This window comes from Oryzias latipes, chromosome 4 (assembly GCF_002234675.1).
Source record: "Oryzias latipes chromosome 4, ASM223467v1".
In the NCBI taxonomy this organism is placed as follows: domain Eukaryota; kingdom Metazoa; phylum Chordata; class Actinopteri; order Beloniformes; family Adrianichthyidae; genus Oryzias; species Oryzias latipes.
The window spans coordinates 3,571,567-3,597,450 of NC_019862.2; the positions used below are offsets into that span (position 1 = coordinate 3,571,567).

At 42.4% G+C, this 25,884-nt stretch overlaps 1 protein-coding gene across 13 annotated transcripts in view; it reads right to left on the reverse strand.

Moving 5' to 3' along the window:
- dab1 (DAB1, reelin adaptor protein) overlaps positions 1-25,884 on the reverse strand; it is a 93,779-nt gene that overhangs the window by 15,285 nt on the left and 52,610 nt on the right. For 4 of the 13 annotated variants that reach the window (XM_023953995.1, XM_023953989.1, XM_023953987.1 and 1 more), the window contains exons 3-9: positions 18,158-18,297; positions 15,388-15,486; positions 7,103-7,234; positions 2,805-2,924; positions 2,388-2,426; positions 1,980-2,042; positions 1,289-1,342 (exon numbers count right to left, since the gene is read on the reverse strand). In XM_023953995.1, the coding sequence (XP_023809763.1) occupies positions 1,289-1,342; positions 1,980-2,042; positions 2,388-2,426; positions 2,805-2,924; positions 7,103-7,234; positions 15,388-15,486; positions 18,158-18,297 (647 nt within the window). The remainder of the gene's footprint in view (positions 1-1,288; positions 1,343-1,979; positions 2,043-2,387; positions 2,427-2,804; positions 2,925-7,102; positions 7,235-15,387; positions 15,487-18,157; positions 18,298-25,884) is intronic. The other 9 variants (XM_023953997.1, XM_023953991.1, XM_023953998.1 and 6 more) reach the window with 5 other exon arrangements.

Genomic DNA, 25,884 nt, shown 5'->3' on the forward strand with positions numbered 1-25,884 from the left:
TTTTTGAGATTTCTGCATTGTTTCTTTTTTGAAAATTCAGTAAGCTAAGATAGCAGTGTAACATCTGATCTCTGGTGTTTGAGATTGATATTTATCTTCAAATCAAACTATCCAGTATTTAAACATCACTGCGCAATTTCTGAGCTCCAAATGGGATTCTTAGATATCCCATGATCTAATTCCATTTCTGTTATCCGCATCTGCAGAGACTCCCTCTGGCTGACTGGAGGGCCTGAATCTATCCAACAGACAACCACTCTGACTGGCTGCACAACAAGAAAGTAATATTTGATTTGGCCACCTTCAGGCACCTTCTAACAAAGGCAATCCAAATAACAGCAGGAGCTGTGGGCTGAATGAAAGAAGAACAAAAAGAAAGACGGTGGTTCCCTTAAGCTAGAAAATCAGCGGATAACTGCGAGTCTGATTCTGCTAAAACTCCAAAGAGTGTCACTTCCAAAGAGAGAGGTTTTACTCGTTTGAGGATAAAAAGGTTTGCTGTATATGAAGAGACAAAGACTGCAGGCTTCGGGCAGTCGAGAACGAGGGCAAAGATCCATGAGAGGAGGCGTCTCGTACATCCACACATCCCCTCCCACAGCCAACGAAGAGCAGAGGGGGCGACGAGAAGCAGATTCAATCAGGCAGAGGTTTCACCGGCATGTTTATGGTCAGACCAACACTCGGTGAGTTACAGCGCAGCCTGACTCTGATAAAGGTCAACTTTTATTACAAGCACACAGAAAAATCGAGATAGATGGCAGAGATTTCCTGCTCAAACTCCTGTGCATGAAGAGATGAAAAGCTGCTCGCCAATGTCACGTGGACACTTCAGAGATAATGCCATGCTCAGGTGTTGTCAGCTGGATGACAGGAAATGAATGATAACACAGGACTTGAATGCATGTTAGGATGCGATCGTGCAGGTTTTTGCTGGATCCATCACAGTCAGGCATGCACACAGAGACAGCCAACGTGCCACACACATCCAGACGAGCGCTATCCCAGGTGGGAGTAGGCACTGCCAAGCACAAGGACACTAGCCACCAGCAGCACAGCACACCGCACAAGGCACTGAGTCCCAGCAAACCTCTCGGGTGGGTGGGGGTGGTAGTTACTCTGTCGTAAGGGGTGGGGGTGGGGGGGGCTGTTTAAAGCTTCACAAGATGGAAAAATACCAGGACGAATCTTCCTGTGTGAGAAGGCAGCTGAGAGGTTTGTCTGAGAGGGGGAGGCAGGCTGACGGGGGCGGGGGGCATTGGAAACAGACAAACACGCGGTCACTCACTGGGTGTCGCTTTGGGACGTCATAGACCCCTTCCTTCTGCTGACTGGTGGGAACCTACACAAGCAACCGACACATTCAGACAGCAGCCAAGAAAGCCTGCCACCTCTGGATGGGTCAGCAACGAACCGGACCCTGACCCACCGCCAACCTCAGAAACCTGACCCTGCAGAAGTCACATCAGTCATCACAAATACATGTGTGCGTGTGTGTGTGTGTTTACTTGCATGTTTTTGTTTGTGTGTCAGTGCGCACACTACCGCTCTCCCTATTTTCAATCCACTTTATTTAAAGATCAAACGAGAAGCTGGTGATTAATCTTCCTCTTCGCTTTCTTTCATCTTCTTGGGGAAAGGGAAGGGGAGGGGTCAGAACTATGTGAGGTCCAACCCCCACATCCCCCCATCTTTACCCCCTGGAGGTCTACTAATGTCTCTGAAGACCCCCCCCCCCTCCAAAAAAAGCTCATCTAGCTCGACTTGCCAGCTTCTGCTGAATTGTTTCTCTGGAAAGTGTTGACTGGATTCTTCGCTCTACCCAAACTCCTCTACTGAGTTCAAAACCAAAGCAAGGCATTTTATATGCAGAAAGAATACATGAAATCCCAATAAAGGTTCAGGCGATTGGTGCTTTAGTTAGTGTGAGGCGACAGCCATTTTAAAGCAGAAACAACACAGGAAGAGCTTGTGAGTACCTGATATATGCTTTCCTCTGATTGGTCATGGATGGGCTCGTGTCCCGCCTCAAACACAATGTACTACAACATCAGCAGCAGAGGGGGGAGGGAGGGCAAAAACAAAAAAAGAATCGCAGAAGAAGAGTTGCAAGATGAGAAATTGAGAGAAAAGTGGTGAAACTGCAAAGGTGGTTAGTCAAACAGTTTTCTGACATTTGAAATAGTTGAAGAAAAGTCCTCTGTGAGACAAGGACGGCTTACATGGAAATCACAGGAAACCTTCTATACTCATGCACACACAGCCACGCACAGTACTAAGTGTTGTACTACCGAACACAAACAGGATCTGTCTCCCCACAGTGCACACAGAGGAACAAGCTGAAGTGCAGCAGGTGAGAGCAGCAACGTGATTGGACAGGAAGTTACCTGGTAGACAGGGTCCTCCAGATCCTCCTCCAGGATTGTCTGCATAAGAGCGGCGGCAGGAAAGAGCAGGAGAGATCAAATGGGAGGAGAGAAGACAGAAGAAAGGGAAGAGGCAGAGAGTTAAGCCGGTGGAACAGGAAAAGGAGGAAGGAAAGCGCAGGAAGCCTTCCCTGCACTCAGGTAATCATTTGGCGATCATCAGCAGAGGAAAGAGACGTTCACAGGGAGGAGGGCAGAACAGAGGAAAAGAAAATAAGCTATGTGTACGGAGGATTTGTGAAAGCAGCGGCTCCTCGTGTCCTTCTTTTATCTTGTTTTGCTCTTCACTCAAGAGTCTATTGGAAGGAACCCATTGTGTTCATGAGGCCTGGTTCATAAAGTGGTTTGAATACAACAAGAGAGGGCTTGATGGAGTACCTGGTAGACCGCCTGCTCACACTGCTTATCTTTCTGAGCCTTCTTCTCCATCTCCTCCCTCTGCTTTATGTCATAGATGAGCTGAAATAAGTCCCGCAGGTCCAGAATCACAGGCTCCGCCTACAAAAAGACAAGAACGCAGTAAAGCAGGACTTTATCCACTCAACTGAACTGAACCTTGCACTCCCCCACCTTGGAACTTAGTGTAATAAAGGCCAACTGTTGGCAGACACACCCACACACACAAGAAAGGTTAACACTCCCCCACAGCAATGTAAAAATCACAGAAACACAATGTTCAATCATCTTATTTTTCCATCAACACGCTGGATTGATGAGTGATGAGGAAGAATCGCGTCCCGTCTGATGCTCGAGTGGATGTTTTGTGCTTTGCTTTAAAGCCATTTACTGATTGAATTTGCTTATTTCAAGATGATTGGTGACCTTCAAACGCTTGGCTGTGTGCAATTTTGATGTACACGCTGGTTTGCTCTGTTGCTTTTTCTCCTTATTCTCTACATAAATATGCTTTTTCAGATGTAAAAGGAGTTCTGTGGTTGTGACTGCATGATAAAATAATCTACCACCTTTTTTCCTTTTAAGCTAGAAATAATATGAATAATAGTGAAACTGGCAGAGTAAAGTAAAGAAGCATTGATATCTTTGTGTAGTGATTCTCTCGACCCTTTAGAAAAGACTTCGATGAACCGTCAGCTTTATACTGTCAGGACAAAGTTTCTGACTGAAAAGTCGAAGATGAATCCAGATAAGAAACACTTGACACATTAGATAAAGTTCACCTTAAGAATAAACCTCACAAACATCTGCTGATAAATGACTGAACTGAGCTAAATCAGGCCTGAACGTTTCTCCAGGGAACTTTGGAGGATTTGCTCAAATACATTAGACGCAGACATGCAATGTGCTTGTTCCAAATCCTTCATAACAGGCAGCAAAGCCCCTCAGCAGATAGCTGTCTGAGCTGCAGTGAATCATTTCAGAAAATGAAAGTTTCAGACTGTGTCAAATGAGTGTTGCCGTCAAACGGTAGCGACCTGAGGTTAAAGAAGGCCACACCATGACAGCAAAGAGGCTCTGCGGCATGTCTGCACAAACTGCCTTCTATGGATACGATTTTCACATTAACATAAGAAGATATTAGTCTCTCTTCTTACCTTGCTAGAGAAGCAAATGCTATTGGAAGCAACCACTTGTTCACAAAACCGCTGCCACAGCACAAAGACAAGGAGACTACTGGTGCAGCAATGATCGACCTAATCAATTATTGACTTGAGCTGTGCGGGGACCTGACTGAGTTCATGGATAGATTGCTGCATTGCATGAAGTAGTTTTGTTTCAGAATCTCTGAGATTCTCAGCTGTGAGTCAGTCATGACACATGCTGTGGATCTGTCTCCCTGAACCAACAACTTTGTACACATTTGTCTGATTCAAGGCTGGAGGGACATGAGAGCACCGTCAAACACCACAAGCACATGCACAATCAACCGTGTCACAGTTACAGCAAGGTGTGAGGAACACCAACAGCTACACAACGTAGTGTTGCATCTGCCTTTCTGTTTTTAGACTAGATTTGACCACGCTGGAAAACGTCACAGTAGCTATGAGAGATTCAGAAGAGATAAGAAAAGGAATAAGACTTTCCAGGAGGTTGGTATGAGGTTTTTATGAAAACCTTTTCTTGCTGGTGTAATTGATGTAATGCACATGTGTCAAACTCAAGGCCCGGGGGCCACATGTGGGCCGCCATGTTATTCTATGTGGCCCGCAAGAGCATAAAAATGTTTAATTTATTAAAATAAAATTTTCTTTAGTTGATTACATATTATTTATTTGTTGCTTCTGATGTAATTATTCAATGTTTGCATGTCTTATGTGTGTATGCAGACAAATTGTTGTCATCAAACCATCAGTTGGATGCAAGGCTGTGTGCAGCCTTTTTTTTTGTAAAATGTTACACGTGTAACACATGCTTTTTCTAGCTCAGTTTTATCTTATTATTATTTATTCACTTGGATAGTTTGATCCTTTTCTATGCAACTGTAATTCTCACTTTAAAACGTTATGATAAATAAATAGTTATTTAACATTAAGGAGTAGTTACATTTGTTTTTCATTACATTTAGTTTCATGTATAAGTTATATCTGGCCCTTTGAGGACAGACACTATGCTGATGAGGCCCTCTGTGAAAATGAGTTGGACACCCCTGATGTAATGTAATGGATGTGCCTTACTACCATTTAAACATTCACATGTCTTATTTTATGTACACTTCTGTTTGATTCTACTCAATCTATGGTGTTCCAAAGGTAGCATGCATCAATTCTTCAACAGTTGCATCAACTGGAATTTTATTTTTTAGTCTTTTGTTTTTTTTTAAGTTGTTTTTTTGGGGGAAAAAGAGAAACATCTGAAGTGCATCAATCAAACACCACTAGACACATCGTTTTCTGCATCTAAAGGAATTCTTTTTGAGTTTCTTTCTGTTTCTGAGCTGAACTTTTGTTTCTTATTTCTGCATTTGATCCCCATAAGCTGTGCCTAGCAGACAGCTACTCTTCTCGGGGTCCTTCAAAAGAAATACGCCATACGTACAGCAAAAAAATTCATCTAAAACATCAATTCCACTTTATGGTAATCTTGAAGATACATAATGTAAACACATAAAATTCCCATTTTAAATATCATAGAAAAGGAGGGCCTTTACGCTTTAAATCACACAATCAAAAACGTATCTCGTTCAACATACACCTCATTTAAATTGTGCAGCAGCAAAATGTGACCTAAAAACATCATTTGAATGTTTATCCATTAAATTTAGTGGTCAAGATTTCCAAGTTGTTATTGCTCTAAAACTAGATGATTTTTTTTTATTTTGAAGAAAGTTTGTTTTAGCTCTTGAAATCTAAAAACACCTTGTTTGATGCATTACTGGTTGCATGACCATGAGTTTAGACACTGGATTCTGTAACTGTAATGCCTTTTGAGTGGAATGAACTAATGTTGTCGATGCTCTGTCCTGAACTGGAAGCCGCCTGAGATCAGATGTTGTAGTACATTGGAGTTTGTATTTTGACTAAATTCAGCTTTGCCACTGTTATTCTAATGGACACTGTAGTTACTTTAGCAGATAATGTTTGGCTGATGCTTGTTTAAAGCCATGCTCATCAGTCAATCCCCAGAAAAACACAAAAAAGCTTTTCATAAAAACGTCAGTACAAACAATCCAAATGACAGGAGACCAGATGCAGTCAACCTTTCATGCTGCTGCTTGATGGGATATTCTGTTATTCACCACTTTGCAACACAAAGGAGAAAATTCAGGTAGTGTTAATTAAATTTGCAACAAACTCATAAACAAGCCTGAGAATAACAGCTTTTGTAAAGTTACGAGACTCAGCTCAGAAACTTTGACTTCTTTGTGGAACAATTAGGACTTTTGCATGGGCAGAACAAGTGTCAAAATGAGATGCGTCTTTCTTGTGCTGGGACTGTAAATGAGGCAATTACTTCTGAACATAACCCTAAACAAGCTTTTTCTGATTAGCTCCAAGTCTTAGTCCTTGTGAGGACAGACACACTCTGTTAATTCAGATCAAAGCTGCTGCCTTCCAATTACAGCAACAGCAGTAGGCTCTGTGTTTCAATGCCTCTCGTTGTGTTTTCCACCTCTAACAGCATGGGTGTAAGTGGTGGTGGTTGGTTTGAGTCCTGAAAATAGAGTGAAACATAATTGTGACCTTTCCTCAGGCACGTCAGGTGACAGGCAGCTCTGCTGAATGAGGAGAACACAGCTGTGCCACATTTGCTCTGCTGAATAGTTGTCATGTATTTTTACACAGAAACCAAAGTAACTTCTCTTAGTCATATAGAGCTAATGGTTCATGGCTCCAGGTGGATGGATATGCTATTAGAGCTGGTGACCCACACTCAAACCATCATCGACCCATTATGGGAAATCAATATAGCTGAGGCCAGAAACACAGAAACAAGAACATCATATCAGAGCCCAGACAGGTATTATACATCATGTAGAGTGTTGCTGTAGCACAGACCTGTGCATGCACAAACCAGAGCGATGAAGCTGCATCGGTAAAGAGTTTGTTTGATGTTCAACAAAGCAGTGAGAGCTCCTCAAGGGTCCTTATCTAAATGTCAAGAGGCTTGAGCTTGTGCGCGAAGACCTTGATAAATCATACACTAACCCACCCACCAAAGATGCATAGTGGAAAATCTTTCAAGAATTGCTAAGCAGTTAATTGCACAGAAACACTGACCGACTGTGCGGTTTTGATGGCCACAAAGCGGTGATTTCCCTCTTTCCCGCAGATGTAGCCAAAGGCTCTGTGGTCTGTAATGTCCTTGGCGATGTAGGAGATCTCATGGACTGCATGGTGGTGTTGGAGAACCTACGGAGGGACATAAAGCATGATGAGTGGAGCTTCATCTTGTCAGGAAAGGAGAAGTTGCAACATAGACCAACAGTTGGAGACGTTTTCATGAAGACTGACTGAGGCACAGCATCTGTTCAAGGAGAGACGGGTGACTGTGGGAAAACTCACAGCCTCATTCCTCTTTAGAGTCAAGTCAATCTTCTTTATCAATATCTTCATCAATGGATTATTTGTGATCTGATCTTACAGAAAATAATGGTAATCTGAATGTCTGTAACTCACTGTTTCACTAAATGTTGGCGATTGTCAAAACAAAGAAAAAGTGTTTTAGATGTTAGTTTGATGTTTAAAATGTGTGGTTTTTAAATCTACACTGCTCAAAAACCTAAACAACTGTTGCTCCAATTACACTTCTGTGTAATCAAAGGCTACGTTCACACTGCAGGGCTTAATGCTCAATTCCGATTTTTGTGCAAGGCCGTTCACATCCAATTAAATGCGACTTTTGTGATCTCCTGTGTGACCGTGAAATGACCCAGAAGTCACCCGCATACGCAGAAGAGTACTGAACGGTGAACGACGTCACTCGTTGTTTGTGGAAGTCGCTAACGTTAACAATGAATGTCAACAGCAGTGTCGTCAACAGCGGAGCTCTTTTTGCATTAATACATTTATTTCCACAAAGGAGCCAGCACAATTACAATCTTCTCATTTTAAGAAGGCATTGGAGCCAGGATTGTCTGTACCCACTGTTGTGGAATGGGGATGTTTATGTGCGTGAGAGCGCACGTGCATCTCATCCAGTGGGGCACATCAATGCGAGCTGTGGCAAGAAGGGTTACTATATCGGTCAGCGTAGTTTCCAGAGGATGGAGGTGATATTAGGACACAGGTCAGTACATCAGGAGATGTGAAGGAGGGCATTATAGGGCAAATACCCTGCATCAGGACCACTACCTCCTCCTATGTGCAAGGAGACACAGGAGGACCACAGCCAGAGCCCTGCAAAAAGACCTGCAGCAGGCAGCAAATGTGCAGGTGTCTGCTCAAACTGTTGAAAAAAAACTGACTCCATGAGGGTGGTATGAGGGTCAGATGTTCACAGGTGGGAGTTGTGCTTACAGCCCAAAACTGTGCAAGACATTTGGCATTTGATAGAGAACACTAAAAGTGGTACATTTGCCACTGACATTTGCCACTGAAGCAGGTTCACACTGAGTCCGTATGACAGACGTAACAGTCTGGAGATGCTGTGGAGAACGTTCTGCCACCTGCAACATGGTCCAACATGACCGGTTTGTCAGTGGGTCAGTAATGGTTTGGAGTTGCATTTCTTTGAAGGGCTGCAGAGCTCTCCATGTGCTCACTAGAGGTAGCCTGACTGTCATTTGTTACCCAGTTGAGATTCTCAGACCTCTTGTGAGACCATATGCTTGTGTATTTGGCCTTGGGTTCCTCCTAATGCAAGACATGCTTGATTTCTGGAGTGTGTCAGCAGATTCTGCTAGACGAAGGTATTGATGTAATGGACTGACCCGTCCGTTTCCCAGACCTGAATCTAATTGGACACATCTGGGACATTATATCTCAGTCCATCTACCAACGTTAAGTTGCACCACAGATTGTCCAGGAGTTGGCGGATGCTTTGGTCCAGGTGTGAGAGGAGATCCCTCAGGAGACTGTCCGCCAATTCATCAGAAGCAAACGTAGGCTTGCAGGGAAGTCATACGGGCACATGGAGGCCACGCCCACCACTGAGCCTCATTTTGACCTGTTTCAAAGACATTATATCCAAGTTGGATCAGCCTGTAGTGTGTTTTTCCCCTTTGATTTTGAGTTTGATTACACATGCTAACACATTTAATTTCCATAACTCATTTTTGTTTGGTTGTGTTGTCAGCAACTATGTAAAGAATAAAGCATTTCAAAAGAACATTTCATTTGTTCATGCATAGGATGAGTTTTGGTAGTTTTTTTTTACAGTGTAGCATCATGTTTGATGAAGTATATAATGTACAGTGATCCCTTGATTATCGCGGGGGTTACGTTCCAAATAGAACCCGTGATAAGCAAAATCCGTGAAGTAGAAACCTTTATTTTTTTTACAATTATTATACAATGAAATACACTATTATACATTGAAAAGAAAGAACAAACCATTTAACAGGCTAAATCAATTGTTTTTTTAACAAATAAAAGTACTTTAGAAACGTTTTTTCAACAAATAACTTCTGTAGTGTGCTGTCAAATAATAATTTCAATCATCGATAAGAACAGAAGGCTTTAAATTGCGGAGATTAGCCCCGCCCACCGCGACCCGAGTGGATTAAACGGAAGAAAATTTAAAATGATTATGAAAAAAATAAAAAAGTACAGTGGGACAGATAGTGACTCCGGTCTTCTTTTTCACTGCTCTTCATACTGAGCCGCTGCATCCTCTGCAGCGTTTTTTCCTTTTGAAGCCCGCGGTGCAGCTGCAGGTGTGTTTGTTCGGGAGAGGAACATAGTGATAGGCAGTTGTTGTCGCTCTTTTTTCTTCTTTGCTATAAGATCCTTATACACCGACATGCCCCCATCGATTATGTTGGCGAACTGTAATGAACGGCTCATCAAAGGGTCCCATTCTTGAGCTACTCGCTGAGTGACTTTTTAGCCAATCAGAATGCAGAACACAATGCACAATCCAAATCCGTGAAGTAGCGAAACCGTGAAAAGTAAACCGTGATATAGCAAGGGATCACTGTACTCATAAAAATGTATGTATTAAACAGATTTGAACTGCTGTTGGGCTGTAAAGTTGGTTAGAGTGCATTACAATTTTTGTATCTTAGAACAAGACGAAAGCTCCTCTGTGGATTTGTACAAGCTGGGGATGCCAAACTGGCATTGCCCATGGCAGATGGCAATGTTTGTCCCGAGGACGGGGGGGGGGGGGGGGGGGGATATCAGTGACAATCACAGCTCTGCAAGCTGTCGAACTTGATCACTTCATCAGTGCTCTCACTCCCAACACACATGAAGGACTCGTTGCTTAATACGAGACAGCCCTCTGTTAAATCACACTAAATGTCTGCTTTGTTGTTCCTGTCAGTGCCAGCTGCATGCTGGGTGCAGACACACAGGCAACAGAATGATCCCGTGGTCTTCAAGTTCACGTGAGGAACTGCAGCTCTGCAGCAGAGACTGAAGAGACGTCTGCTCTTTCTGAAGCTCCTCCACAGACGAGACATGGCAAAGTGGACAATGTTAAATGAAAACACACACACAAGAGCACACAATCAGGAAAAAGACATGCACACATCAGAACAGACACAAGCACACACACATGCCCCCCCCCCCCCCCCCCCCATTAACACACCTATGCACACAAGCACGCACACTGTGTGAGTCATGTCTTCTAAATCAATCGGGAGTTAAAGATTCATTTTCTTACCACCTTAAAATGACCTGGAAATGACAGCTGCAGGGGGGGGTGTGTGTGTGTGTAACGCTGAGGTTATTGGATTATGTCTGGGTGGGCGATGAGGTGACAAAGAGGGACTCGGATTCAAAGAGAGCAGAGCGTAAAAACGCTATATGAACTCCACGGTTCCTCTTCATCACAAGGTGGTAACAGCTTATTACAAACACAGCAATCAGCAAACTACCTTGGTTTCAGAAAGACATGAAAATGGACTTTCATCTAACTTGTGGCATTTAGTTTTTTAGAAGACCTTTGAAAAACTATTAAACTCTACAACTCTTATTGTGAAGCTAAAGAGAAAAAGCAAAACTTAAATGAGAAAAAACACGTGAAAAATGAATTTCATTGTTCTTGGACTGCAAAGGAGGCATCGTCAGACCATGGATCTGTTTAATGACAAAGCACATCCGTCCATAAACCCAGCCTTTCTCTGCAGAACAACACAAGATCACACCTACAGGCCAATTCCATCACTAAAGAAACCACAGTAACTTGGATTTGTCTGGATGTTTGGGGGATTTGGGTGGAGTTCAAAGATGCAAAGGAAACCTTTAGGCTTTTATCGTGACACAGCAAACCTGACCAGTAAATGAATATAACTTTAGGAAGTGGTTTGGATCAGTTTGGTTCTGTTTTATGAAAACCAATTACTTACAGATGCAAGAAAATGCGTGAATCCTTTACATTTACTTGGATTTCTGTATAATTTGAACAGAACATGGGCTATTTTGTTTATCTAAGTCACATGAATAGACATCATAGTCTGTGTAAACTAATACCCCACGAACAGGGTAGAAGGGCAGGGTAGATAATAGTCTCTAGGCTAATAACTAGTTGACCCTCCTTCTTCATGTGTTTTATTCTAAACAACTCAGTAATAGTGTCATTTGTCCAGAGAATATGTTACCTATTGCTGGAAGTCTGGCTGGAAGAATGTCAGCTAATGACATTCTTCTTCACTTGATAGAGCAATCTCTGCTCTTACATATTTACAGGGTGGCCACACCCAGGGTGAGCAGGAATGGGGCTAAACTTTCTCAGTGTGTAGATAGTATGTCTCCCCATGAACTCATGGACATTAAAGCTTTCAGAAATACTTTTCTAAGTTTCTTCCAGATTCATGCAAGTCTATCATTTTTGAACATAGGTCTGCTGAGAGCTCTTTTGAGCAAGCCATGGTTCACAGCAGCCGATTCTTCTTTAAAACAGCAAAATCCACTCTGGTGTGGTGTTTTTTACAGGGCATTGCAGCTAAAACCAACACATTCTATCTCATCACACTGGACTAATTCTTGGGTGGGCGTTAACTCACTTTCTCTACCCTGCACATGGATTTTTACATGCTGTGTTCAATAAACACATGAAATATGTTACATCTGTGTGGTAATATTTTAACCCCTCCATGCCTGAATTTATTTCTAATTGTATAAAAAAAAAGATAATCTCCAGTGTATTTTTCTTTCAAGATGATACTAAATCTAGCGGAGTCCTGAATTACCGTAGATGGTACGTTGAAAATTAGTAACATATATGGTGTGATGGACTTAATCTGTCTATGTTTTTCTATCATCAGGACTTAGATAAATATCAGATGTTTTCTGTTTAATTCATGTAGAAATCAAAGTAAGTAAAAGAGGTTCAAAAATGTTTCTTGAGGGAATTTAGTGTCTAGAGAGTGGTGGGATTTAAAAGACCGAAATTCCAGGTTTTTGCCAAAACAGTGGTGTGTCTCTCTGAATGTCAACTGTCTCAGTTCTCTAGATCTTTGAGCAACAACATTGACTCAATGTTGTTGCTGAGACCCCCACTCAGCTTCTCTGTGTCATTCAGGAGCTGCTGCCACTAACCTAAGGTATGCTCTGATTCTGAGCATGAGGAGGAGAAGCAGCAGGAGACATCTTCATCACAACCTCCATCACCTTCACATCCCTCTTCTGGAATAGAGTCTGCAAAGCGCTTGGAACAAGAGGACTCGACTGAGACCAGCTGTTTGATTTTAGGAGTCAACAAAGGCTTAAATCCAGGATGTTTGAACTAATTCACATTTAAAACAAAGAAATAAAGTCATTGAAATGTTGTTGTAGTTTCTGTCCTTCTTTGTTCCCCATTGGAGTTTTTTAGTTTAATCTGTTTTCAGACTGAATTTTTGTCATTCAGTGTTTTTCAGTTTCCACTGCAGTCTGTCAGGATTCTCCTGCATGCATGGAAAAAGCCGTATGGACGGATAGACTTGATCAATCCGTGTTTATTAATTGTAAGGTAATTACTAGTTTCTCTCAAACACTCATAGAAAAACTGTGCAGCCTTTTGTAAATGTTTACTTACTTACTTGAGTGCCTCCTAATACCTCCTCTCAAGTTTTTCAAAAATACATCTAAATGACCTGAACTGAATTAAGAAAGTTTGTTAGTACGGGTAAAGCCTGGGTGCTGATTCATCTAACGTCTCTCATTTTGCTCTCTAAGGAGGTAGCACGAAGGCCAACAAGCTCAGCCCTCGGCCCCTGTAAGTTCTTGACCGGAGGAGCCCCTCCTGAGAGGAACAACAGCACGTTAAAGGGGCCTGCGTCCCTCTGTGTATTTGTGTGTTGAGTTGCTGGCCTGCCCTCCATTAGATTAATGTTTCCTCTTCTCTGTCTCTTCACCTCGAGCACCCACCCCCCTCCCTCTGCATGACCTTCCCCCCTCTGGCATAGAGGCCATCCATCCATTTGTTTCTCATAGATCCATCCTCCCATCTGACTGACTGATGCACAGGAGGGGAATGAGATTGTCAAGATCCCTGAACCATAGCAGAGTCACTCTCCCTTCCTCCCCACCTCCTCCCAGCCTGAGCCACAGGGAGCAGTAGAAGAAATGCAAGTGGAGGCAGCATATCTATATACTTCACATTAATGTGAAGACAGAGGACAAGGTCTTCCTCTTGAGATCTTTACTTTGACACATGCTCACTAATTCTCCACCCGTCCCTCTGTTTTGGCCCTTGTCTGGTATTTTGTTGGAGTTGATGTACTGGTATACACCGGTATACCAGTACCGTTACTGATATACATAGTTCAGAAGTGTTTCTTGCATTATCATTTATCGATGTGTGCAGATGTCTACATAAATTCAGTTTTGAGCTGTTCAAATCTTTTGGTTCGGTTGAGAATTAAGCAGTTTATACATATTTCACATTGTTTTTGTGCAATTATTATGTAAATCTTGCGCAATCGTGCATGATTTTTGCTAAATGCATAAACAAATTTGTGTCTTTTCATGAGCGTTCCTCGTACGTCTAACTGACTTTTCACGCGTGCCACTAATGAACAACTTTTATATCCCTGTGGCTCACGCCGTATCCACGAGCACACATCACGTTCAAATTACATAACTGACACATGAATCACTAATAAATTTCATATAAACAGCACAATAATCAGCCACACGTCTTGTTCTACGTTTGTTTATGTGTCATTTACGTGGTTTATTCGTATTCGTATATTATTTCATCCTTTTTAATGGTGTTCATTTGTGATCTGTCTGTGAACATTTTATGTATAGACCACAACTTTTCTTATTTTTTCCACGTAGATTACATATGTCTAATTTTCATCTGTGCAACATGCACAGAATGCATGCAGTGGAGGTGTGACACAGCCTTGAAAGAGGCAGGAAGATGACATATAGGAGAGGCTTTGTGCAGCAGAAGAGCTGGCGTGCACCATCCTAGCTGTCCAACCAGAGTAACTCCTGAATTATGGGAGATTAAAACTCAGACAGTTTAAGTGACATACAAGCTCTTCTTAAAGTTGTAAATCCTGTACCTACATCCCAGATGAGGAACAGCAAACCTGGCATTGAGTCTTAACGGAAGTGCATTGATAATGAGAGCAAAGGGAGTGCACAAACAGCTCTCACTTCACATGTACACCACAGGAGACGCTGCATTCTGCTGAACGAAATACGACTCTTTCCTTAAAGCGGCCAAAGCCAACATTAAGATGAGTGTGTAGGAAATTTACCAACGCTGCATCCGAAAACTGAAGAACCGTTCCAGGGCAGATTTTCTGCTTCATCATAAGTTGGAAAACGAACCTGCTTGGTGGCCCGGTCTTGATCTTTGGGATTGTGGAGATTCTTTTTCTTGCTAAATGATTCTGTGACAGGCCTGGCTGGGTGAGGAACTAACCCAACGCTAAATATCTCCGTGAGGTAAAGCATTTCAGAAGAAATCCTGAGGGACTCTTTTTGTTGCTCTGCTGAGCGGCAAACAGCTAACTTTCAGCGTGTGCTTATGACTGTATGGGTTGACCTGTTAATCCTTCTTAATGAAGCCGAGAAACCTCCTGTCAGTGATCTAGAATGCCATTAAACTAAAGTGTGAACAAACTAAAGGACGGAGGAAGACTAATGCAGACAGAAGACCTGTTCTGCACAGACTACAACCAGAAAAGCTGCTGTGTAAAATGGAAAATTCCTGATCTGGTAGCACAATATGGAACCAGTGTTGTTGCTGTTTGGAAAGAGGCAGACAATAGGACATGACATGTTCTCTATCTAAAGAGGTCTTGTTCTCAGGGTTTCAATTAGGGCCTCCTGATTTCCCCAGGGACCCATTCCTTTCATAGAGAAGCCTCATTACCAGAGAAAACACAAAGCAAGCACTCACAGAAGCGCTCCACGCAGCCTCCAACAAACAGAACCACACATTCTTCTGAACTTACTCCTGTCTTCTCATCAAAGATCTTGATCCCTCCAAAGGAAACGGTCAAAAACACCTTCTGCTTGTGTTCTCCTTTGGAGCGGGCAGCAGCAGCTACTCCCTGAGGACAGGAACACACATGGTGGGCATTAGAAACCATCCAGATACTCCACACTTTCTAAGGAATATCAACGAGGAGAATGTTCTTTAATCTGGAAAACACAGTGATCTGTAAGAAGATTTTAGATTCAAAATGTACTAAAAAGGATTTGTTACCAGTGGTTAGTCTAGTTTCATGATTGCAATGTTTCAACACATTATTAACATGTACTATTTACTGTCAACTTGTCCAGAAAGCATAAATATTCAATTAACCAGTTTGTTTTAATCCTCATCACATTCTGTATATAAAACGGTGATTCTGTTTTATAAACCTGCCCTGTCAGGTTTAATAAGTGGGATTTCTTGCCTTATAACTGGGGTTGGGACCATCAGTTGTTTTGTGCAGAATTCAGGTGGACACACAGCTGATAGTCCAACTGAATAGACTCTTTGAATTTGTATTATGGCAAGAAAAAAGCAACAGAAAAACTAGTGGCCATCATTACTGTAAGAAATAAAGGTCAGTCAGTCCAGGGATCTGCTGTAGTAGAATCTGCTGTATAGTAGAATCTGCTGTATAGTAGAATCTGCTGTAGTAGAATTTGCTGTATAGTAGAATCTGCTGTAGTAGAATCTGCTGTATAGTAGAATCTGCTGTAGTAGAATCTGCTGTATAGTAGAATCTGCTGTAGTAGAATCTGCTGTATAGTAGAATCTGCTGTATAGTAGAATCTGCTGTAGTAGAATTTGCTGTATAGTAGAATCTGCTGTATAGTAGAATCTGCTGTAGTAGAATTTGCTGTATAGTAGAATCTGCTGTAGTAGAATCTGCTGTATAGTAGAATCTGCTGTAGTAGAATCTGCTGTATAGTAGAATCTGCTGTATAGTAGAATCTGCTGTAGTAGAATTTGCTGTATAGTAGAATCTGCTGTAGTAGAATTTGCTGTATAGTAGAATCTGCTGTAGTAGAATCTGCTGTATAGTAGAATCTGCTGTAGTAGAATTTGCTGTATAGTAGAATTTGCTGTATAGTAGAATCTGCTGTGTAGTAGAATTTGCTGTATAGTAGAATCTGCTGTATAGTAGAATCTGCTGTGTAGTAGAATCTGCTGTGTAGTAGAATTTGCTGTATAGTAGAATCTGCTGTATAGTAGAATCTGCTGTGTAGTAGAATTTGCTGTATAGTAGAATCTGCTGTATAGTAGAATTTGCTGTATAGTAGAATCTGCTGTGTAGTAGAATCTGCTGTGTAGTAGAATCTGTTGTAGCCACTCCTCCAGCTTGGGGGTTACTGCCCCCAGTGCTCCAATTACCACAGGCACCACTGTCACCTTCACTTTCCAGGCTTTCTCCAGTTCTTCTCTGAGTCCCTGGTATTTCTCCAGTTTCTCATGTTCCTTCATCCTGATGTTCCCATCGCTTGGCACTGCCACATCCACCACAACGGCTTTCCTCTGTTCTTTATCCACCACTACAATGTCTGGTTGGTTCTCCATTACCATTCTGTCAGTCTGGATCTGGAAGTCCCACAGGAGGGGGACTTCCAGAAGGGGGCATTTTTGTTTGTATATACAATTAACTATTTTGGTCTCAACTTATGATGTACAAATCTTTCCAAACCTTTCCTAAAATGCACACAATTCTGAATTTGACAATAAACCTTGGCTATATTGTATATTACAGTAAATAAAAACATCTCAGGCTGGGAGACAGCTGCAAAAGGAGAAATTATTAGTATAAATTTAACCTTTGAACTCATTTTGTTGTGTATATTAATCAAGAGACTCAGCTAACAAACGCACAAGTTATCCTTGTTTGTAATTCTATTAGTTCTGTTCAAATATATTCACATGATTTAGTGTATGGTGTTCATTGTTGCATACTAACTGTAGTCTTTTTTATTAAAATAAATAAAATGAAATGAAGTAGTAGGATAAGTAGAATAAAGTCTTCCTGCTCTGCTCCATTCTGATGCATCTACTTGCGGACAAATAGATCCATGAACGTCTTTGTTTTCATCGTCTAAACTGGAACCTACACTGTATGGCTGCATAGCTCCAATATTGATCAGCATTTTTCTTGTCCAACTAATGTTATGTTGGGGTTATGAGGGGGTGTAAGCTAGTGGAAGAGAGTGTAAACAAAGAGATGATGGGAAATGAGTAAAGGCTTTCTCTGTACCAATAGTCCTGCCCACAACTTAGAGCTGAATTTCTAATGAACTCCTGCTGCTCTGCAGAAACTATGTCCTAAAAAGGACACAGGTTTTTTGATTTTGGCTAAAAATAGCATCATCATCATTAAAAGACCAATGGGAACACTTTGAAAATAGATCAAAAGATTAAATTGTCGCATCATCATTTCTTTTTCCTTTAATCTTGAACTTTTCTCCTGCTGGAAATTTGCATTAAAACTGCAACAAACTGCAAGTGTGTGAACACAGCAGAGGCTCACATTTGTTGTAATTCATAAAATATGCATTTTTAAACGCTCTATTTAAATGTGGATGAGATCTGAACTCTTCACAACCTTTGACTGTCAACTTCACGATGCTGTGAGCTTTCATGCGATATTTTTTCACGGGTGCTGAAGTTCTAAAGATTTCTTCACTGCAAACTTTGCATCATCAGGGAGGTTCAGACGCACAAACATCAACAGAAAAACAACAATGGGAGTGAGACAAGATTACCTTGAGCTTCATCATGGAGTCCTGGCAGAGCTTGTCTCCACGGGCGGCAGTGACCTCGTCCAGGCCGATAAGTTTGGCCTTGTAGCGGACTCCATCACCCTTAAACCTCCTGATGAGAGCTGCCTCACTGCGATCTTGCCCTGCAAACACACACGAACACACACACACGTTTGTGCTGGTGTCATCAGTTCACTACACCTTCTAGTCAAGGATCTCAATCTAACTCAGACCAAAGCCATTACCTTAGGATCATCAATCAAGTTGACCACAAAAGACAAAATAGTAATCTTTAAAAAAAGCAAGAAAGAAAGGTTTAAGCCATAGTCACAACTGCCCTCATGGCTGTCTGCGGGTGACAAATGGGCAAATCTGCATGGAGCACACAGGTGAAACCCCACGAAATATCACGACCACCCGGTGAGCCCGCAAGGCAAAAATGTTCATGCACAGTGATTTTTTTTTTGCAGGCTTGCTGCAGGCGAAAGCTCACAGCAAACACTTAAACAACACGTCCAGGTAAGTAAGGGTGAAGGAGGTGAGGCGGAGGTCTTGTGAAGGTTTCCTTTTATTCAACTCCCTCACCCGTGAATCCTGTGCAGGGAGGCAGTCAGTGTTGCTTCAAGTAAAAAGGTGAGTTCTTCATTGTGGACAACCTGGCTATTAGAAATCAGAGCGTAGTTTGTGTGGACATACAAGCATCCTACAGGCGACAGCATCACCTGCATGGCTGCACGTTACGAAGACTTTAAATGTTTACTTTTTGTCATGCTGCTCACTCACAAGGTTAGAGTGATGATGATGTCATTCCAACAGTTTAGAAGGCTTTAAAACGTTTGTTAAGAAAGTTTAGGAGGTGTAGTACTGAAGCTGTCTGTGCTTTACAATGTGACATTTTGCTCTTATCTCTCCTGCAGTCCTTTCTCTCTCCTTTGTGCTCCAGATTGTCGACACTGAGAATGCATTAGTGCATGTCTGATGTGTGTTGACCTTGCTCTTGCCCAGGAAGTCTTGCGGTTATCGTCCATGTTCCCCTTCACACACACATTATATACCAAAATATCCTCCAATTTAAACTTTTTATCATTCAGACTAAAATTGAAAAAAAAAGTCAATCTCAGGCCCTAAAATGAGGTTCAGTTTAAACAACAGCTCATGGCATTCTTTGTGGAGGGCTGATCACTGATACACATCTACTACATCAGAACAGCAGCTCCTCACATGCTCTAGAGTGATTGCTTCCTTAACCCTTGTGCTATCTTAGATGACCCCACCCTTACATTGACGTGTTCTCCCTACCATGACAAAGGAGGATAAAGGTGGAAAGATTTCATGTAATCCATGGACACCAGTGAAGATCACAAATCATTGAAGAAAAAAGGTTCAGAGCACTGTCTAGTGGGTCTAGATGACCCACCTCCCAATGTTAAAGTGCCTAGGATAGCACAAGGGTTAAGAGCAAAACTTTGGCAAAAGCATTCCAAACCTACATTCAAGTCCCAAAGGTGTACACACCCGTACTTGGAAAAAAAATCAATTCTAAGTAGTTCATAGAGATGCAACAATAGATATAAATAAATTATCCTGTGAAAATGCACATTTCAATGGGGAAATAGAAATCCCAAGAAGGAACAAGACAACTGCCTTCATTTCCATATATAGAGAAACTAGAAACCAGCTATGGCCATGTAACGCTCAGGAAGAGAAGAAACAATTTCTGACATTTAGATTTAAGATAAAGCTATCAAATCACAGCCCCACAGTACTAATTTTGAAGAACCACACCTAAATGATTGACACCAGTGCAGAGCGTAACACTGACAGCACACATATGAACATTCCCCAAACAAAATACCTCACTTGTCATCAGTTTCTCCAAAAAGACAAATCAGCTATGGAAGTTACACAAATTCAAACCTTTTCAAGAAGCACAATAACATGTACACAGTGGCAGCATATGTCAAAGCTCTCTGTTTCTGAATGTGGTCACCCCTCTTCTACCAATCTTTGACTCTGCATCTGAGCCACGGCGCGCCGACATTTCATCCGCACATGTATGAAAGAGTCAAGCACATCTCTGCTTGATTTCACATTCCGCTTGTGTGAGAGAGTAAAAGACTGAGAGGCATAATGGTATGCAGCATATTCCAATAATATATTGCAGCATTAGTTCTGTGCTTTAGAGCGGCAGGACTCTTGGAAGGTCATAGTGGGAGTGATGGAGTCGTCCTACCTCCACTCGTTCTTTCACAGCCCCCACAGCACTGCACTGTGGAGAAAAATGAGCCCGTAAACTGGAGGCGAGAGAATCACGCTTTGTGGCACCTTTGGATCAGCTTTGTCCAACACTCATCTGGCACCTGCCTCCTTAACTTGCATGACAGCTTGCACAGTTTTAAACTCACATAAGCATCATAACAGGGAGCACATATCCACTCTGATCAGTTGATTATAGAAATTGATCAAGCTTCAAAATCCTAAAATATAAAATATGCTTACTTCATGAATACCTAAAGTGAAGTAAAAAAGTTATAGTTGTCCATTTTAGTCACTTCATGACTGGAAAGTCAATATACTGTAGATGGCAGTAGGTGCAGAAAGGAATGACCTTGAGCGATAGCGTGCTGGAGTGGCCCCAAGAAGCCTTTGACTAAAGACACCGGGTAGTGTAAGGCATGTCTTCTGCAAAGAGTTGTACATTCTATACAATATTCCTCTTTGAAGACTTCAGCCCCAAAGGATTCATTTTATCAACTGTTTCAGGTTCTTTAGATCCTTGGTGCTGACACTGCTGTTACAACTGATAAGCTATAGGTCTGCTCCTTCACAAGAACATGTCCTTGATGGCATCTGCTGTTAGCATCATAGCACTGCATGCTGCTTCTTTTCTTTGTGTTAACATCTGTCACCCATTTGGTGATCCTGGACTCTAGTAAGCATATTTTTGTGAAATAGTCGATATTCCCACACACTCCCTCAGAGCATCCACCTTGTTAGGCAGATATCCGACCTTATTATAATCTCCAGGGAAAGCACGTCTGAAGTGTCCTGGAGGCCATTCCCCCCTTTTAAGCTCAAGAGTTTTTTTTTTAATAACTTGACTGCCCCCCAGCTACCGGCAACCTCAGCTAACCCCGCGCACCCCACACCCCAGCCCCAGCCCCAGCTTAATACTAAGTGCAATACATTCAGACAAGTACAGTTTCATGAGCAGTCTGCATATTTATACACCTGTGGCTATGAAACTGATTGAATGACTGAATTAAATGTATTTAGATTAGAGAGCAAATAGCTGCAATAAAGGCATGCTACAAATAGAGCAATAGCTACTGGCTGTTAATAATGAAAGACAGGAACACAGAAACATTCACAACCAGTGCATGCATGATCCAAACCTCTTTATTGACTTGACCTGTCCAGCAGCTGATCTAGCAGATCAGAGCCTTCAGCTCTGGGGGGTATGGGAGGAGGGGTCGGATAATATGGCGGGTGAGGAGAGTTGTAGAGGTTAGAGTAGTGGGGGGGGGCGAGCTGTGGTTGCGCGGTGATCTCTGGGTTGCTCAGGTCAGGTGCTGTGGCTGGCTTGCGGAGACGGGGCGCCGGCTGGGTGGTGGGCGGCTCATGGGTTCCCGGGGCCCTGGCCTCGTCCTTGGCCCGTGTCTCAGTGTCCAGCGCCCGGTGGCCCCCATGGCTGCCGCCTGGTACGGCTAAGCACGCCTGTCCTGTGGCCTGGGGGTCCAGAAGCCAGAATGTGCTTGCATCCCCCACATTCTCCACCTCTTTTCCTTTTATCCTCTTCCACCCCCCCTCACATTCTTCCCCTCTCCCTCCCCACACAAACTAAATGTAACAAATAAATAAAAAATAATCAAAAAACAAAAAGGGTTTTATACAAATTTGCACTCTGGTTTTTAGAAGATATATTACACAAAAGTCCTTCAGCTGTAATCTGTTTGCTCAGTTGTTGGACAGAACAAGTCAGGAAAATAAATAAATAAATTAAAAAAGAAAAAAGAAAAGTTAAAAACTGAAAAGTATTCCAAAATTGTAAGGCATTTGTGACATTTTAGCCATAAAGTTGTGAATCTATTCCTAAGTGAGTCGAAATCCTATTGAAGTCCTATGTTGGAAACCCAAAGCAGAGTTGGGAATGTTTCATGTTCCATGCGTTAATGTCACATGACGCATACAGAGAACAGGATGCTACACTTCCTGTCTTTAGCCGGGCGCCGTCCACTGATACCTGTCTAATGTAAGCACATATATTGACAATAATAAGTATTGTACATACGTGTTTTTACTATAATTACTAGCATGTTCTAATCAGAATACCGTTTAATGTTATTGTACAAATGGAACAGCCACACTAGTTTAACAGCTAAACTAAACTGTATTTAATAGTTTAAACAGCGGAAGCCCATTTGGAAGACATAACTCCATTCAGGGTTTGATGTTTAAACAGTCTGAGTGCACTTTGAAATGGTTCATTTGTTTGTGTCAGTATGAGTCTGAGCGCGTGTTAAATAACTCTGGATACATCCAGCTGCTTTTATGTCGCTGTGACAGCGGTTTTCATTTGAGTTTGACATTTAAGACCAGCTTGCTCCATCTGCATCCGTCACCATTACCGCTGCTATACTTAGCACACAGAGGGAGAAAATCACAGAGATGGAGAAAAATGCCAAGAGGGGAGGACAGAGCCGGGGGTGGCAAAGGTTGGAGTTATTTCTCCTGCTGAGTGGTTTATTTTATTACCTTTAGGGAGCATGGCCTATAAAAGACCCCCCTGTAGGTGTGTGTGCGTGGATTTGTACATGTGTGTCAGTTTCCAGCCTGCTGTAATTAAGCGTGTGCCGTCGCTGTGACCCTGCTGAGCTTCAAACACGACTAATCAAAGTATCCTCCTCATCTGCTGCTCCTCTAACATACATGTGGAGAAAAAAAAAAACAAGCTGCATCTCTCCCTTTCCACGCCTCAATCCAGGCATGTATAGGGACTGTTGCTCACATAGAGTATATTAAAACAAGCTCACCATGACTCTAATGAGAGTATTTCCCACTCCTTTATGCATCTTCAGCAGCTGAATCATCTTTATAAATTGGTGCACTAACATGAGCACTGATGTATAAACTGTATAATTGATATTGCTTTATTTTGTGTCCATGTCGCGCCTGTTGTGTGTGTGTTACAGTACTTGGTATGCAGAGTGGGTTGATAACTGTCTGATGCAACAAGCAGAGTGGGAGGGAAGGGCAGCAAGCCTGGAGCAAAGGAGGGAAAGAAGGGATGGAGCATGATGGATGAATGAAGGAGCCAAGCCTCCATTGGATAAATGTCACTCAGGATTATAGTGTTATGACGGGCGGAGGCACCCTGACTCTTTCATACACACACTCAGTCTTTCACAGAGAAGGCATCGAACCAGCTTCCTTTAGGAAAGCCCCGAGCATCGCCCCCGGCAATTCCAACCTCCTGCTCCCGTTTGTCCTTCTGTCACTCCATCCCAGCTGCATCCATGTTTTCCCTCCACTAAAGGTGGGTGACAGTTGAATCTGGTTCTCTGACCATCAAAGCCATACATTTTTCAATCACTTTGACATCATTTCCTTTGACAAATAAATACACAGTTTCTGAATTTTATTGTTTTGATTGCTATTTGTCTAAGAGGCCACAGTTCCCCCTGGGGCAGGCGGCACAAATCCCAGGTGTGCCGATAACTTCTGCTGTACAGAGACTGTCAAAAATACACTAACCGGCAGTTTTATTAGGACCATGTCTACATGCCTAAATGCACTGAGTTGCTGCCATGTGATAGGCTGATTTTGAAATGTGCGCTAACGAACAGTTGGAAAGGTCTGCCTAATAAAGTGGCAAGTGAGTATAGCTCTGTCCAACATCCTACATGCTGATTTCCACTGGTCCGTCTGTGGTGTGTCTCTGTTGCGTTGACTCAAACAACAACAACATTCATTAATAAATCGGAACGTCTACATCGACTCTGTCTTGTCTCACATCCGTCCCTCTGCAAAGTATCACATGCTGCATGGGAGTTCAAGTAGGAGTTCTGTTTCCAGTCTGTTGAAGCCTTAACTTTGCAACAAAAGGCCGGAGACAGGGGAAACAGATCAGGGTTTTAAAATAAAAACCTGGGCTGTACTTTCAAAATAAAACGTGATTTTTCATTTAAGCTGACATGCAGTGGTCGGGTAGCTCAGTTGGCTGCGTGTCGAACTGGCGCATGGGAAACCAGGGTTTGATTCCGGGAGGGGGGGGGGGGAGCTTTATCCAGTGTGGGACCTTGGACAAGACCCTTCACACTACCGCCTATGACCTATATAACTATGGAGCCACAAGGGGATGAGCCACAAGTCTGGTTCCCCCCGTGCCGGTCCCCAGCCTGGAAAAATACATGATTGTGTCAGGAAGGGTCTCTGGTCTAATAATCTCTGCCAAACCGCCTCTGTGAATCAGTAAAAGCAGATTCACAGCGACGCCTAAAGGGATATGCCCAAAGGTGAACATGTTTAAGGTGATAACGCAGGTTAACACTGCAGATAATGTCCATTTTCACCATGGACGACAAAAACACAGTATAACATTATTTATGACCCAAAACATGCATTTTACAAGGACTCAGTGAGGAAGGAGCAGGCGTGAGGCTTCACTGCCAAAGTTTTGGATAAAATACTCGACACGGGGGTGGCAGCAGAAGTCACTCCTCTGGGAGCCAGGGGGCAGGGGGGACACAACGGCGGCAATGTAAATTAACTGACGGCCACGAGACAAACTCTTAACTCAACGCAAGGACCGGTGGAAATCCAGCGTAACACATGAAGTGGTTCCAAAAACATGTGTGAAGAAATGTATAACAGCTCCACAGAGAGCTGGGATTTGAACCGAGCCTCCTGGCTGTGAGGACACCAGTGATTGAAGATTATTGAAACATGTATGTCTAAATACTTCCGCAGCAGCTGTTTCTCTTGAAATGGTTGTGGAAATGTCGGGCTGGGGTCTAATGCATCTGTTAGCAGCTTGTCTGATGTCCCTTAAACATCAATCAGTGTTTTCTCTACTTCCTTTAAACTTTAGATGCTCTCAGAGGCATTTGTACAGCTTCATTTCAGTGAATTTACTGTATGACTGAGTCCTTTTAATGTCAGGTCATATGTTTTGTCACACCTCTTGTTGCTCCCTTTGTTCATGGTTTAGTCCTGCTTAGGTTTATTTAATGTTCACGTTCTCCTGCTTTTTGTGTCCTTCACTAGCTGTTCCTTGCAGGGATCCCAAAGAAGCGTCTTTTCAATTGTCCTTGCTCATTCTTATATGATATTCTGTTTGTGTGCTCAGCTGTGACAAATCTGTACATGCAGCCACTTTCAAAAAGCTTTAGGAACTTGATTCAGAAGGCTTGATCTCGGATTAAAATAACCTTTTCAACATTTTGAGAAGGTTATAATAACCAACTGCCAAGTAGTGCATTAGCTTTAAAAAAATCTCACATGGAATTTTTTGTAATTTTCTGATTAAATTAACTGGAAACTTTCCCCCCAACCTTTTAGTTCAAGGAAGCGTTCATGAAAACCAGAGTGAAAGCGGAGACTGCCGGCGTTAGATGTGCAGCCTGGGTATGAAGACGACTATCTTTCAAGCTGATCTTTTCAGCTTTCGTTGTCTTTAGTTATGTTCCCGTATTTATCTGGTATTTCCTTCAGATGTCTGCAGTAAATGT